Source organism: Gracilinanus agilis, chromosome 1 (assembly GCF_016433145.1).
Source record: "Gracilinanus agilis isolate LMUSP501 chromosome 1, AgileGrace, whole genome shotgun sequence".
Classification (NCBI taxonomy): Eukaryota; Metazoa; Chordata; class Mammalia; order Didelphimorphia; family Didelphidae; genus Gracilinanus; species Gracilinanus agilis.
The window spans coordinates 165,780,964-165,792,764 of NC_058130.1; the positions used below are offsets into that span (position 1 = coordinate 165,780,964).

General features: G+C 41.6%; 1 protein-coding gene across 1 annotated transcript; it reads right to left on the bottom strand.

The window, feature by feature from the left end:
• Window positions 1–7,741: 7,741 nt before the first annotated feature.
• On the bottom strand, window positions 7,742–9,799 carry CCL19 (C-C motif chemokine ligand 19). Its single transcript, XM_044657263.1, has 4 exons — window positions 9,634–9,799; window positions 8,891–9,017; window positions 8,265–8,358; window positions 7,742–8,061 (listed from the first exon to the last, which is right to left on the bottom strand). The coding sequence occupies exons 1-4, from the start codon at window positions 9,683–9,685 to the stop codon at window positions 8,044–8,046; spliced, it is 291 nt and encodes a 96-aa protein (XP_044513198.1). The 5' UTR covers window positions 9,686–9,799; the 3' UTR covers window positions 7,742–8,043.
• Between the last annotated feature and the right edge of the window lie 2,002 nt (window positions 9,800–11,801).

Sequence of the window (11,801 nt, forward strand, 5' to 3'; positions counted from 1 at the left end):
TTCTTGCACTGTTCCTAAACCTCAACAATAAAGTGTTGGAGTAAATTGGAGAGAATTCCGAATTCCATAGGCAGCATGATACCGAAATCTAGCCTTATAAGCCGAGAAGGGTACTTCCATAGACAATGCTACATAGTTAATCGATCCCAAGTTGGAGAGTTCCCAGGTTCTATAATTTAGGCACTGACTCCCTTAAGGGAGAAGATTTCCCTGACATGTTTCTTGGAAAAGAAGAATATCCTTAACAGATGATTGCCTTGCAGCTAAAAATCCAAAGCCATTATATAATTGGATGGGAAAGAGATCTAGATTTTGCTACCCCTATAATTGTTGTTGCCACCCCTATTACTGCTTGAGATTATTAATGTGAGTTGCTCAGTTTTCACGTGGTGGTGAATGAAAATTATTTGTTCATCAGTCCCACAACGTTTCCATCTTGTGGGGAGGAATCAAATATGCTACTTGAGTGTTTTATGTACATGGACACTTGTGTCCTTTATGTCTTTAGTATTTTCTATAAAGGATAAAATAAAGACTATCTCTGGAATCTTCATTTCAGGAAGTGTCCAGGCCAGCCACGCTTACTTTTCTTTTTCTTTTTTTAAACCCTTACCTTCCGTCTTGTAGTCAATACTGGGTCTTGGCTCCAAGGCAGAAGAGTGGTAAGAGTAGGCAATGGAGGTTAAGTGACTTGCCCAGGGTCACACAGCTGGAAAGTGTCTGAGGTCAGATTTTGAATCCAGGACCTCTTGTCTCTAGGCCTGGCTCTCACTCCACTGAGCTACTCAGCTGCCCCCATGCTCACTTTTAACTTGAGTGAGCTCTTGATTCCTTTGGACTCTTCCACCTTTGCCTCTGTGCAGGTAACACCGTCTCCTCCAACACTCTTTCCACGTCCCTTTTAAGTATTGTCTTCCTCCCATTGTAATGTCCTTGACAGTAGGTGTTGTACTTATTGCTTGTATTTGTGTTCACATCAAGCAAAATGCCTGATGCGTATAGTAAATTCTTCACAAATATTTATTTAATATATTTAATTGTATAATTTATATTATTTATATGGTATATTAATCAACCTACATATTTACTTAATAATTAATATATTTTATATATAGAAACCCATACCTTCCATCATAGAATCAATTCTATGTATTGGTTCTAAGGCAGAAGAGTATTGGTTCTAAGAAGAAGAAGGCTAGGCAATGGGGGTTAAGTGACTTGCCCAGGGTCACATAGCTCTTCATATTTATTCTACTTTATCTCATACCCAATATCCATTGAATGCCAATGTAAAGTTGGAGACCCTACTACCCATTTTTTGGAGCCACATCTAGGCTTTATTTATGTAACTCAAGTCTCACAGCCCATGATAACGGGACTTCCTTCTCCCTGATGAACATCAGTGCTCTGCCCCTTGGTGAGGGGCAGATTAAAGTTGGCAAGAGGAAGAGAGCCTCTGAGAGCTCTAGTTTCTTCATTTTCCTTGGGTCTCTTGAGTCTCTTTGGGCTCTTCTAGATTCCAGCTTCAAGAGAGATGATAGCCACTGCTAACCCCACTTCAGGAGGTCCTGAATGGAGAAAAGATTCTGGGAAGAACCTGACATGAAAAGAACCGACAATCTTCGTCATGGCTCTATGCCCAGCTTGCTACATTGGAGACGTCAGAGAATTTCCCCTCTTGTTGAGATCTGAGATTCTCTTGGTTGGGCTGAGTTGCTTTGTTCTCAGTGGGAGAGCACCTTCACTCTGTATTATCTGCTATATACTCTTCTATCTATACTTTCTCTGATTTCTATTTCACTATCAATTTGAATAAATAGGTTTCTCGGCTATTAGCCATGTGCGTATTCATTGTGGAGAATGATATTTGGTGGGAAGGTAGCCAAGCCTTGAATATAAAGTTTGGAGCCTTCCTTTCCTGTTAATAAATAGCAATCAGAGGGGTAGCTGGGAGGTTCAGTGGATTGAGAGCTAGGCCTGGAGATGAGAAGGTCCTAGGTTCAAATCTGACCTCAGACACTTCCTAGCTGTGTGACCCTGGGCAAGTCACTTAACCCCCATTGCCTAACCCTTACTGCTCTTCTGCCTTAGAACCAGTACACAATATTGATTCTAAGATGGAAAGTAAGGGTTTTAAAAAAATAGCAATCAGAAGTTTAGCTACTAACTAATCACACCATGGTTTACACAACAGGGTTCTTTCCTAGATATTATCTTCTGTGAACTTTTGATTATTTCAACTGCCATTCTTTTCCCTACATTGTAGCTATTCCCTATAATAGTTAGTGAGGAGCTAAACTTCTGATTGCTATTTATTAATGAGGAAAGGAAAAATAACTCCATACAAGATCAGCTTCTGGAACTGAACCTGGATTCGTGTGAGGGTGAATGTTTTTTAATGATATTTTATTTTTTCCCCTACTACACACAAAAGTTATTTTTTAACATTCATTTTTATTGAATTTATTTATTTTTATTTTTATTTTGAGTATTTTCCCCTAGTTACATGTTTCATGTTCTTTCCCTCTCCTCCAAGTCTCCCTTAACCCCCCTTAGCCAATGCACAATTCCACATGTATCATTGATCAAGCCCTAATTCCATATTATTGATGGTTGGACTAGAGTTATCATTTAGTGTCTTCATCCCCAATAATATCCCCAACAGCCCATGTTTAACATTCATTTTTAAAAAAAGTTTTTTGAGTTTCAACTTCTCTCCTTTCTTCTGACCCTCCCTCCTGCCCTCTCTGCCCCATGTGAGGGTGAAAGTTGCTAAGGACACACAAATGGGTAAACCTAAATTATACCTAAATTAAATTATTTCTGGTTCTGACCTCTGAGCTCAAACAAAACAGGTGTGATCATGCTCCTCTATGGCCACCCTTCAAATACCTGAAGACTCTACCACATTACCATGTCCCCTTGACTCTTCTCCAGGCTCCATATTCCATTTCTTTCAACTGATTCTCATTGTCTTTGTATTGTCTGGGTTCGAGGCCTTTTACTAGGAATGTGATAGTAAATGTTTAACAATCAGCTCTCTATGGGGAGAAATTACACAAATGACACACTTTTGGGTTTAATCTGAATTATTAACATTTTTTTCTATCGATTTCTTAAGTCTACACAATCAATAAAACAGTCAAGCCCCAGTGCGATTGACGTGTAAATGATCGCTGAATACTTACCATTTGATTTTTTTTTAAACCCTTACCTTCCGTCTTGGAGTCTATACTATGTATTGGCTCCAAGGCAGAAGAGTGGTAAGGGCGGGCAATGGGGGTCAAGTGACTTGCCCAGGGTCACACAGCTGGGAAGTGTCTGAGGCCAGATTTGAACCTAGCACCTCCTGTCTCTAGGCCTGGCTCTCAATCCACTGAGCTACCCAGCTGCCCCCTTTACCATTTGATTTTGAAGAGCCTGTTGGAGCTGGCTCTAGGACACCCTTGGCCTTTGCCATCATGGATTCTCTTCTCCAGCTTCCTGAACTGGGGTGGCCAGAATATAAAATATACTCCACATGAACTCTGATTAAAGCAGAAGAGAACAGGCTCATCGCTTTCTTATTCTTGGAAGCTACCATAAGCCTCACTTAATGCCCCCCTCCCCCCCAAGACTGTTATTTTTTTTGGCTGCTACCTCATACTATTGCCTCATAAAAGCCACTGATCTCCCAGTTATTTTTTTAGATGAACTGTTAACTGTACTTTCTCCATCTTGTATTTGTGAAACTGATTTCTTAAGCTGATTATTTAAGACTACATTCTTTTCACTGTTAAATTTCATCTTAATAGATTTAACCCATTGCTTTGGCTTGCCAAGATCTTCTTGGATTCTGAACCACTCAATGTGTTAGCTAGTCCTCTCAACTAAGCCTTAGTTTCCTGATCTTTAAAATGGGGCTAATACTACACGTACCATCTATCAGGCATAGTAGATTGAAGTGCTGGACTGCTGGGGTTGGAGTCAGAGAGACTTAACAATTAGAATTCAAATCCAGTACCTCCTAAATTTACTTTTTTTTAGTTCACATTTCTAGAGTGTTTTATGACATTTTATTAAAAAAAAAAAAGGCAACCTGAGAAGTAAGTATTCTAAAGATTATTATTCCCATTTGGCAGATGAGGAAAATTTAGACTTAGAGACTTACTAGCTGTGTGATCTTGGGCAAGTTATTTAATCAAAAGATGCTAAGCCTCAGTTTTTTCATCTCCAAGATGGGGATAATAATAGCACCTACTTCTCAAGGCTGTTAAAAGGATCAAATAAGATGATAGTTTTCACAAATAGTGTTTTGTAAGCCTTAAAACACTACATAGATGCTAGGAATTCTTGTTATTTACAGTACTAATTTCTGAGACTGTTGTAAGGAAAGCATTCTTCAGACCTCAAAATCAGACATATTATTTCAGACATATCTTTATTTGAAATGCAACATTCAATGATTTCTATGACTTTAAAAATACCCAATGTTCATAATTCAGTTTTTAAATGCTTATCTTTTGTTCTAATAACAACTCTAAAACAGAAGGGTGAGGGCTAGGTTGTCAGGGTTAAGTGATTTGCCCAGCGTCACATAGCTAGGAAGTATCTGAGGTCAGATTTGAACCCATATCCTTCTGACTCCATGCCTGATGCTCTATCTACCGTACCATCTAACTGTCCCTATAATTCCTTGTAATAGACATATCTCTTCACTCTTTGTTTGAGGTGTACCTCCTAAATTTACTTTTTTTTAGTTCACATTTCTAGAGTGTTTTATGACATTTTATTTTAAAAAAAGGCAACCTGAGAAGTAAGTATTCTAAAGATTATTATTCCCATTTGGCAGATGAGGAAAATTTAGACTTAGAGAATTTAAATGATTCACCCAAGATCTTCTAGAAAGTCAATGTCAGAGCTGGGGCTTAAACCTTGGACTTCTGTTTTTAAATATGGTGCGCTGCCCACTATCACACAAAGCCATCTGTAGGGTTTTCCTCAGCTCAGGTGCTGATGAGTATAGTGCAAGAAATGGCAAAATAAAGAATTTCAGGGGAAAGGGAGAAAAGTCTAACAAAATCATTTCAATATACCACAGAGTCATAGGGCATCTTCCTAATGCACAAGCCCACATTTCACCTTCCAGTGTGAAAAACTCCAAGAGCTCTCATTATTTTTAGGATCAAATATTAACTCCTTGGTTGGCTATTTGAAGTCCTTTATAACCCAGCTCCAAACTTCCTTCCTCTTTCTTTCCCTCCCTCCTTCCTTCTCTCCATCTCTCTGTCTCTGTGTGTCTCTCCCCCTCTCCTCTTTCTCCTTTTCTCCCTCTCTCCATCTCTCTCTCATTTCTCTCTCTTCCCCTCTCTCTCTTTCTCTCCCTCCCTTCCTCTCCCTCCCTCTTCTCTCCCCCTCCTCCTCTCCCTCTCTTTCTCTTCATAGTCCAACCAAACCAGCCTTCTTATCTTACTTCGTGTATGATACTTTCTCATCCAACCAAAGATGCCTTTTTTACAGAGCCTTTCTTCCATGCCTGAAATGCACCACTACACTTATACCTCCACCTTTTATGATCTCTAGTTTCTCCCAGCATAAATTGACCATTTCAGTAACAAAACCAACAGAAATTATATTATTAGCTCAATAGATGGAGAAAAATATTTTTTGAGAAAATATAGCATCTATTAAAACACTATCGCATAGAAATAAATGGAGCTTTTCTAAGGATGATAAGTAGTATCTATCTAAACTTTTGGCAAGCGTTATCTTAATGGGGATAAGCTAGAAGCCTACCCAATAAGATTAGGGGTAAAGCAAAGATGTTCATTTTCACTAATACTATTAAATATTGTACCAGAAATGCTAAATACATCAATAAGATGAAAAAGAAAGTGAAAAGAATAAGAATAAGCAATGAGGAAACAAGACTATCTCTCTTTACAGATGATATGATGGAATGCTTAGAGAATCCTATAGAATCAATTAAAAACTAGTTTAAATAATTAGTTACTTTAGCAAAGTTACAGGATAGAATATATATATATATGTCATATATATCATCAGCATTTCTCTACATTGCCAACAAAGTCCAACAGGAAGAGCTAGAAAGAGAAATTCTATTTATGATCTTTCTAGTTTCCTTCAAAACTTGTTCAAGTCCCACCTTCTACATGATGTCTTTCCTGATCCCTGCCCCAAGTACCTTGTTTTTATATATTTTGTATATAATTATAAATATACATTAATCATAAATATATGTATCCTCTCCCCCTATAGAAGAGTTCTTAACCTGGGATACCAGGGACACTTTGGAGTTAGATTTGGGGTGGTCCAGGAACTTGACTATGGAAAAAAATTACATCTTCATTTTAATATGGTTAATTTCTCTTATAATCTTATGTTTTATTTTACGTATCTAAGACCATTATTCTGAAAAGAAATCACACTGTCAAAGGCTGCTGAATACCAGAACTCAAAAAAAGTTAAGAACTATTGTCCTATAGGGGCAGCTAGGGGACAAAATGGATAGAGTGCCAGGTCTGAAGTTGGGAGGGCTTGGGTTCAAATCTGATCTTGGAAGCTTTTTAGCTGTGTGACAACAGGCAAGTCACTTAATCCCCATTGCCTAGCTCTAGACTCTTCTGATTTAGAATTGTTTCTAAGCCAGAAAGAAAGTAAGAATTAAAAAGAAGAAGGGACCATTGCCCTATAGAATACAGAATCCTTGAGGGTAGGATGTTTAATTTTTCTTTATATACCTAGTGCTTGGCACATAGTAGTTGCTCAATAAATGCTAATGAATTAATTGATATGCTGATTTGGAGAGAGTGTCATATAGAGATTTCTTAGTTCTGGAATCCATTCCCTGTCTAGTTGGCTCCCTTAGAATATTGATTATCCCTGATTCTACCCTCAGCTTACGTTAACACTATCTCTTAACCTGCTTGGTCCATGAGAAAATAAGGTTACTCTGAACTAGTTTCCCAGACTTTGTCCTGGGCTTAGTTCATTGCTTTGTCCTGGAATCAGTCTAGGCAACCGACATTTTCAAGGATTACCACCTAATTTGTTTCCTCAAAGATTTGTCTTGAGGAGTAGCTAGGTGGCTCAGTGGATTGAAAGCCAGGCCCAGATATAGGAGATCCTGGGTTCAAATCTGACCTCAGACAATTCCTAGCTGAGTCACCCTTGGCAAGTCACTTAACCCCTATTGCCTAGCCCTTACTGCTCTTCTGACTTAGAACCAATACACAGTATTACTTCTAAGAAGGTAAGGGTTAAAAAAAAATTCACCTGGCTCCCAGGTAAGCTAAATTTTACTCAGCCCAGTTGCTGAGTGTAGTGCCAGAAATAGTAAGTAATTTTAGGGTAAAAGGGAAAAATAAGACTTTTTTTCAGCCCTTTTTCTTCAAAAAATGACTCTTTACTCTCCTCTTCTATTCATATTCCTTTCTTCTGTACCATTTTGCCTCTCATCACCCAGGGATGTGCTGGATCTGACTGATACTGGCTCAGGAAAGGTAATTGAATGAACTTTTAAACCTTAGAAATCAGTAAATGCCACAAATTAGGGCTTAGTTCATTGTTTTGTTAACTGTCTAGACTTTAGATAGTGGTGGAGAAAATAATAATAAAGCCAATTAAGCATCAAAGCTTGTCTAGCTTTTTTTTCCTCCCCAGAAAGCTGATTGTTAAACATTTAACAGCACAGTCCTTAACCCAGAGGACAGACACACTGACAGAAAAATGGAAGGCAAAAGTGACTTTATTTAAACTCATTCCACTTTCAGCATCAAACCCCACATTAACTAGCTTCAGAGCCTGTATTGCACAGCCACGAGTACTCACACTCACACTCAGGCTCACATCTCAAAAACTATTCCCATCCCCCCTCTTCTGCTTCCAGCAGCTCCATCTTAGTTCCAGGCTGGAGCCAAAGGCTAGATTCCTGGGTTCTCTTTCCTCATCGATCATGGGGCATCGTGCTCTTCTCCCAAACTGGCTGCTGGATCAAAGACGTCCATCCCGATGCCCGAATCCTTATCTTGTTGCGCATCTAAACTAACTGCAGTTGTGGTACTGGAGGAAGAATGGTCTGGGGTTACTAGGTATCCTTGAGGGTCTCTAGAGGGTCTTCTGGGGTCAGTGGAGTCCCTGGGAGTCTCTTGATGTTACTGAAAGGAGGAGGCTTGAGGAGTATAGGGAAAAGGGAGGACTGAGACCTGGATTGGATTTGGGGAGTTTGGGACTAGGATTGAGAGCTGGTTGGGAAGCTGCTTTACCTGAGAATTGTTTCTATCCAGTCTCTTGATGAGTCGTTTCACCCAGTGCTGGTCAGGGGGAGCGCATAGCTGGTGACCTTTTAGCGTGGTGAACCTAGAGTCAAAGGTTGAAGGGAAGTGAGCCATCCCCTTCCCTCCCTCCCCCCTTTAAAACCCTTATCTTAGAATCAATACTACATACTGGTTCCAAGGCAGAGGAGCGGTAAGGGCTAGGCAATGGGGGTTAAGTGACTGGCCCAGGGTCACTCAGCTAGGAAGTGTCTGAGGTCACATGTGAACCTAGGACCTCCAGTCTCTAGGTCTGGCTCTCCATCCACTGAGCCACCCAGCTGCCCCCTAACCATCCCTTTCATTTCGATGAGAGATGCATCCCCCAAGTGTGACAGTGAGCAGCCGGGGCAGAAATCAAAACAGACACGGAAGTAGAAGTTGCAAGGATTTAAGGGGGGGCTCAGTTTGGGAAGGTTTCCTGGAGGAAGGAAGAGTGGGTCATGAAAAAAGTTCTTTTGGCCGCAGGTTTGGGGTTAGAGTGACTGGCAGCAAACGGGGCCATAGCGAAGACAGGGAAGGGGAGGAGTGGAAGAAGGTCAATCCCTTAGAACGGAGCCCTGCTACCCCTCACTCACACCACAGCGGGCAATCGGCAGCCATTCTCTGGGGTGAGATGGCGATAGGCACACACGATGTGGCGAGGAATGACGGACTTCGTTACAGACAGGCAGCAGTCCTCTGCATCGTTGGTACCGCTCCAAGCTGCGGGAGGGATTCGCCGAAGAGTGGGCTTAGGGTCGGGGCTCTCCAGACCCGAGCTCGCAAGGACCCATCTCCGCAACCACCCAGTCGGCTCCAAAGAGAAGGCAAGAGGAGGCTGGGAACCTGAATGCCCCTTCCCCCGGTAATTTTCGGGCAAGGGCCATCATCTCAGTCCCAGGGACACCCTCGTTTTTTATTCCCAACAGACCACGGGGAAATCTTCGAGGAAAACAACCAAGAACATTTGTACCCACTTTACACACTCTGATGAAGGCATGGAAAGACCCAGGCATAAGAGTGAGACCCACCTAGGCAGACATATCTCCCCCCTCCCCACCACCCCCAAATTGCACACAACGTGTAACCAGAAAAAAAAAAGGGAGTTTCAGTGTCCTGTTTCCCCCTCTGTAAACTGAGAGAGTTGTCTTAGAGGATCCCTCCAGGCACTTTCTAATTTTGAATCTATGGTTCTACAGCCCATATGGAGATAACCTCAGCCACACACTGAAATCTTCAGCCACAGCCCTGTGGCCACAATCAGAAGAGGATCCAGTTCAGACAGATACAGCCACATTCCCTGCCCTTTGCCCATCTTCTAGAGGTTCTGCTCCCTTACCTGGCTCTGTGGTGGAGAGAAGGAGCAGGCTGAGGAGCAGGAAGGGGCTCATGGTATTCTTGGAACAGATGTCCCAATAAACAGTGGATTGGATTGCAGAAAAACCCGCAGGGCTCTGCCAGGGGCCAGCGTATGGTGTGCGTGTGAGCCCGAGTGTGAGTGTGAGTGTGAGTTCCCAAACCTCTCTTGTAGCTTCTATTTATGTCTCAGTGTAGACTTTCGTTTTTCGTGTCCAGAAATCCCTCCTCCCTGATCTTCCTTGTTGCTCCCCCCTCTTCCTGCTCTTCTTTCCCATGATCTCTTTCCCCCAGTTGTGCCTCTGGTAATGCCCCTCAGTTGGGTTGAGCTCCAACTCATAGAAAGTCTGGATTTTGTCTAACTGGGCTGTCCTCCTTTCCCTTCTCTTCCCCCTTCATTCAGAGGGAACAGATTGTCTCCATAGCCCTGCAAGAAAAGGGTACAAGCATTGCCAGGTTCTCCATCCTTATTCCTATGAAGTATATACTGGCAGCCCCATGGAAGTGTGACTATCCTGTCAGCTCTGTTATGGGGTATTTGTACCCTCCCTTCTGGTGGCATGGAAGGACCAAGAATGGGCTACTAGAGTAGGGAATTATATAGATGGACATCTATAGAAGGGAATCAAATTTGGAAGAATCAAGGTTGGAGATCAGGGTAAGAGGCTCAGAGCTGGGGGTCAAGACTGAAGGTAAGTGATGCCAGGATTATAGGGTCAAAGTTGGGGAGCCAAGGTTGAGAGGTGAGGATTAAGGAGCCATTGTTGGAGGCAGGGGTTAGGGCTGGATGAATCCTCTTTAGAAGTCAAGATGAGAGCGCCACTGACTGGCTACTTGGTGGAAATCAGGGTTGAAGGACTCCCATTTGGGTTTTCACATTTGAAGCTCAGTTTATCCTGTGGCTGGGCTTTTTATGCCCTATTATATTGGCTTGTAAGTAGGAAAGAATAAGGGCACCCCCTAGTCAGCTCCTTATATCTCTTGTCCTCCTTAATGGACTGCTCAGGAGAGGGGTGAGGAAGGAGAGAAAAAGACAGTATGGATTCTCAGAGGAGCTGGCTTACTTGGAGGCCTCTGCTGCCATTAGCTTCCCTGCTTTGGGTTAAAGCAGAACCCAATGGGATCTTTTTTTTTAAGCTCTAAAATCCATCGCATTTTGTTTCCATATTTTTAGGGTCAATTAATCTACTTGTGGCTTTCCCAGAGGAGTGTTTATTGGGGAGTCGGTGGGAGCAAGGGAGGTGGTGGCAGGGACCTCATTTTGGCCCCATTTGACCCTTTAATTCACCTCTCCACCCCCACAATAGGACCTGGCAATTGCCTGCTGGGTCAGATGGAGCATCATTTGGGAAAAAGGGGAGAAGCATAGGCCGGAAGCCCCCCTTCTTCAATCCCCATCCTGAGAATCAGGAGGGGAATTTTGGTGGGGGAGCATCTGGCCAGCTTCATAGAGCAGTTGATGGAGATTTGAGGAAGACAAAAAAGGGAGGAAGACAGACCTTGGCAAAAGATTCCCCTTCCTTTGAGCCCAGGAAAGATAACCATCCCACTCCCTTCCTTACCTACACCCAGAAGGGAAACAGAGGGAACCCCTCCAACTCTATAGAGGGCCTTTCAGAAGCCCTTTAAGTACTACTACCTCTACTACTACTATCAATATCACTACTACTATTAATATCATTGCTACTAATATCATTAACACTAACAACTACTACTACCTAACAACACTATTACTACTACTAACTAGTAATACTATTACTACCATGACTAACTACTATGACTATTACCACCACCACTACTACAATGACTACTACTAACTATTACTACTATTAATTAGTAATACTATTACTACCATGACTAACTACTATGACTATCACTACTACTACTATCACTACCACTACTATTACTAAATACTACTACTAACTATTACTACTACTACTATTAATACTATCATTTCCACTACTAATTGCTACTATTATTAATATTATCATTACTACTACTAACACTAACTACTGCTACCACTACTACTATTACTACTAACTACTACTGCTGCTAATAAGAATAACTATTAATATTAACTACTACTACTACTAGTAATTACTACTACTACTACAACTTCTAAAATAACTATTAATAAAAACTACTACTACC

Bases quoted from the DNA above. Each gene is read 5' to 3' on its own strand.
- CCL19 (XM_044657263.1), bottom strand. From the start codon at position 9,685: ATGAGCCCCTTCCTGCTCCTCAGCCTGCTCCTTCTCTCCACCACAGAG. The intron at 9,018-9,633 runs GTAAGGGAGCAG...TCCCTCCCGCAG, and splicing joins TCTCTCCACCACAGAGCCAG to CTTGGAGCGGTACCAACGAT. The intron at 8,359-8,890 runs GTGAGTGAGGGG...CTTTGACTCTAG, and splicing joins TGCCGATTGCCCGCTGTGGT to GTTCACCACGCTAAAAGGTC.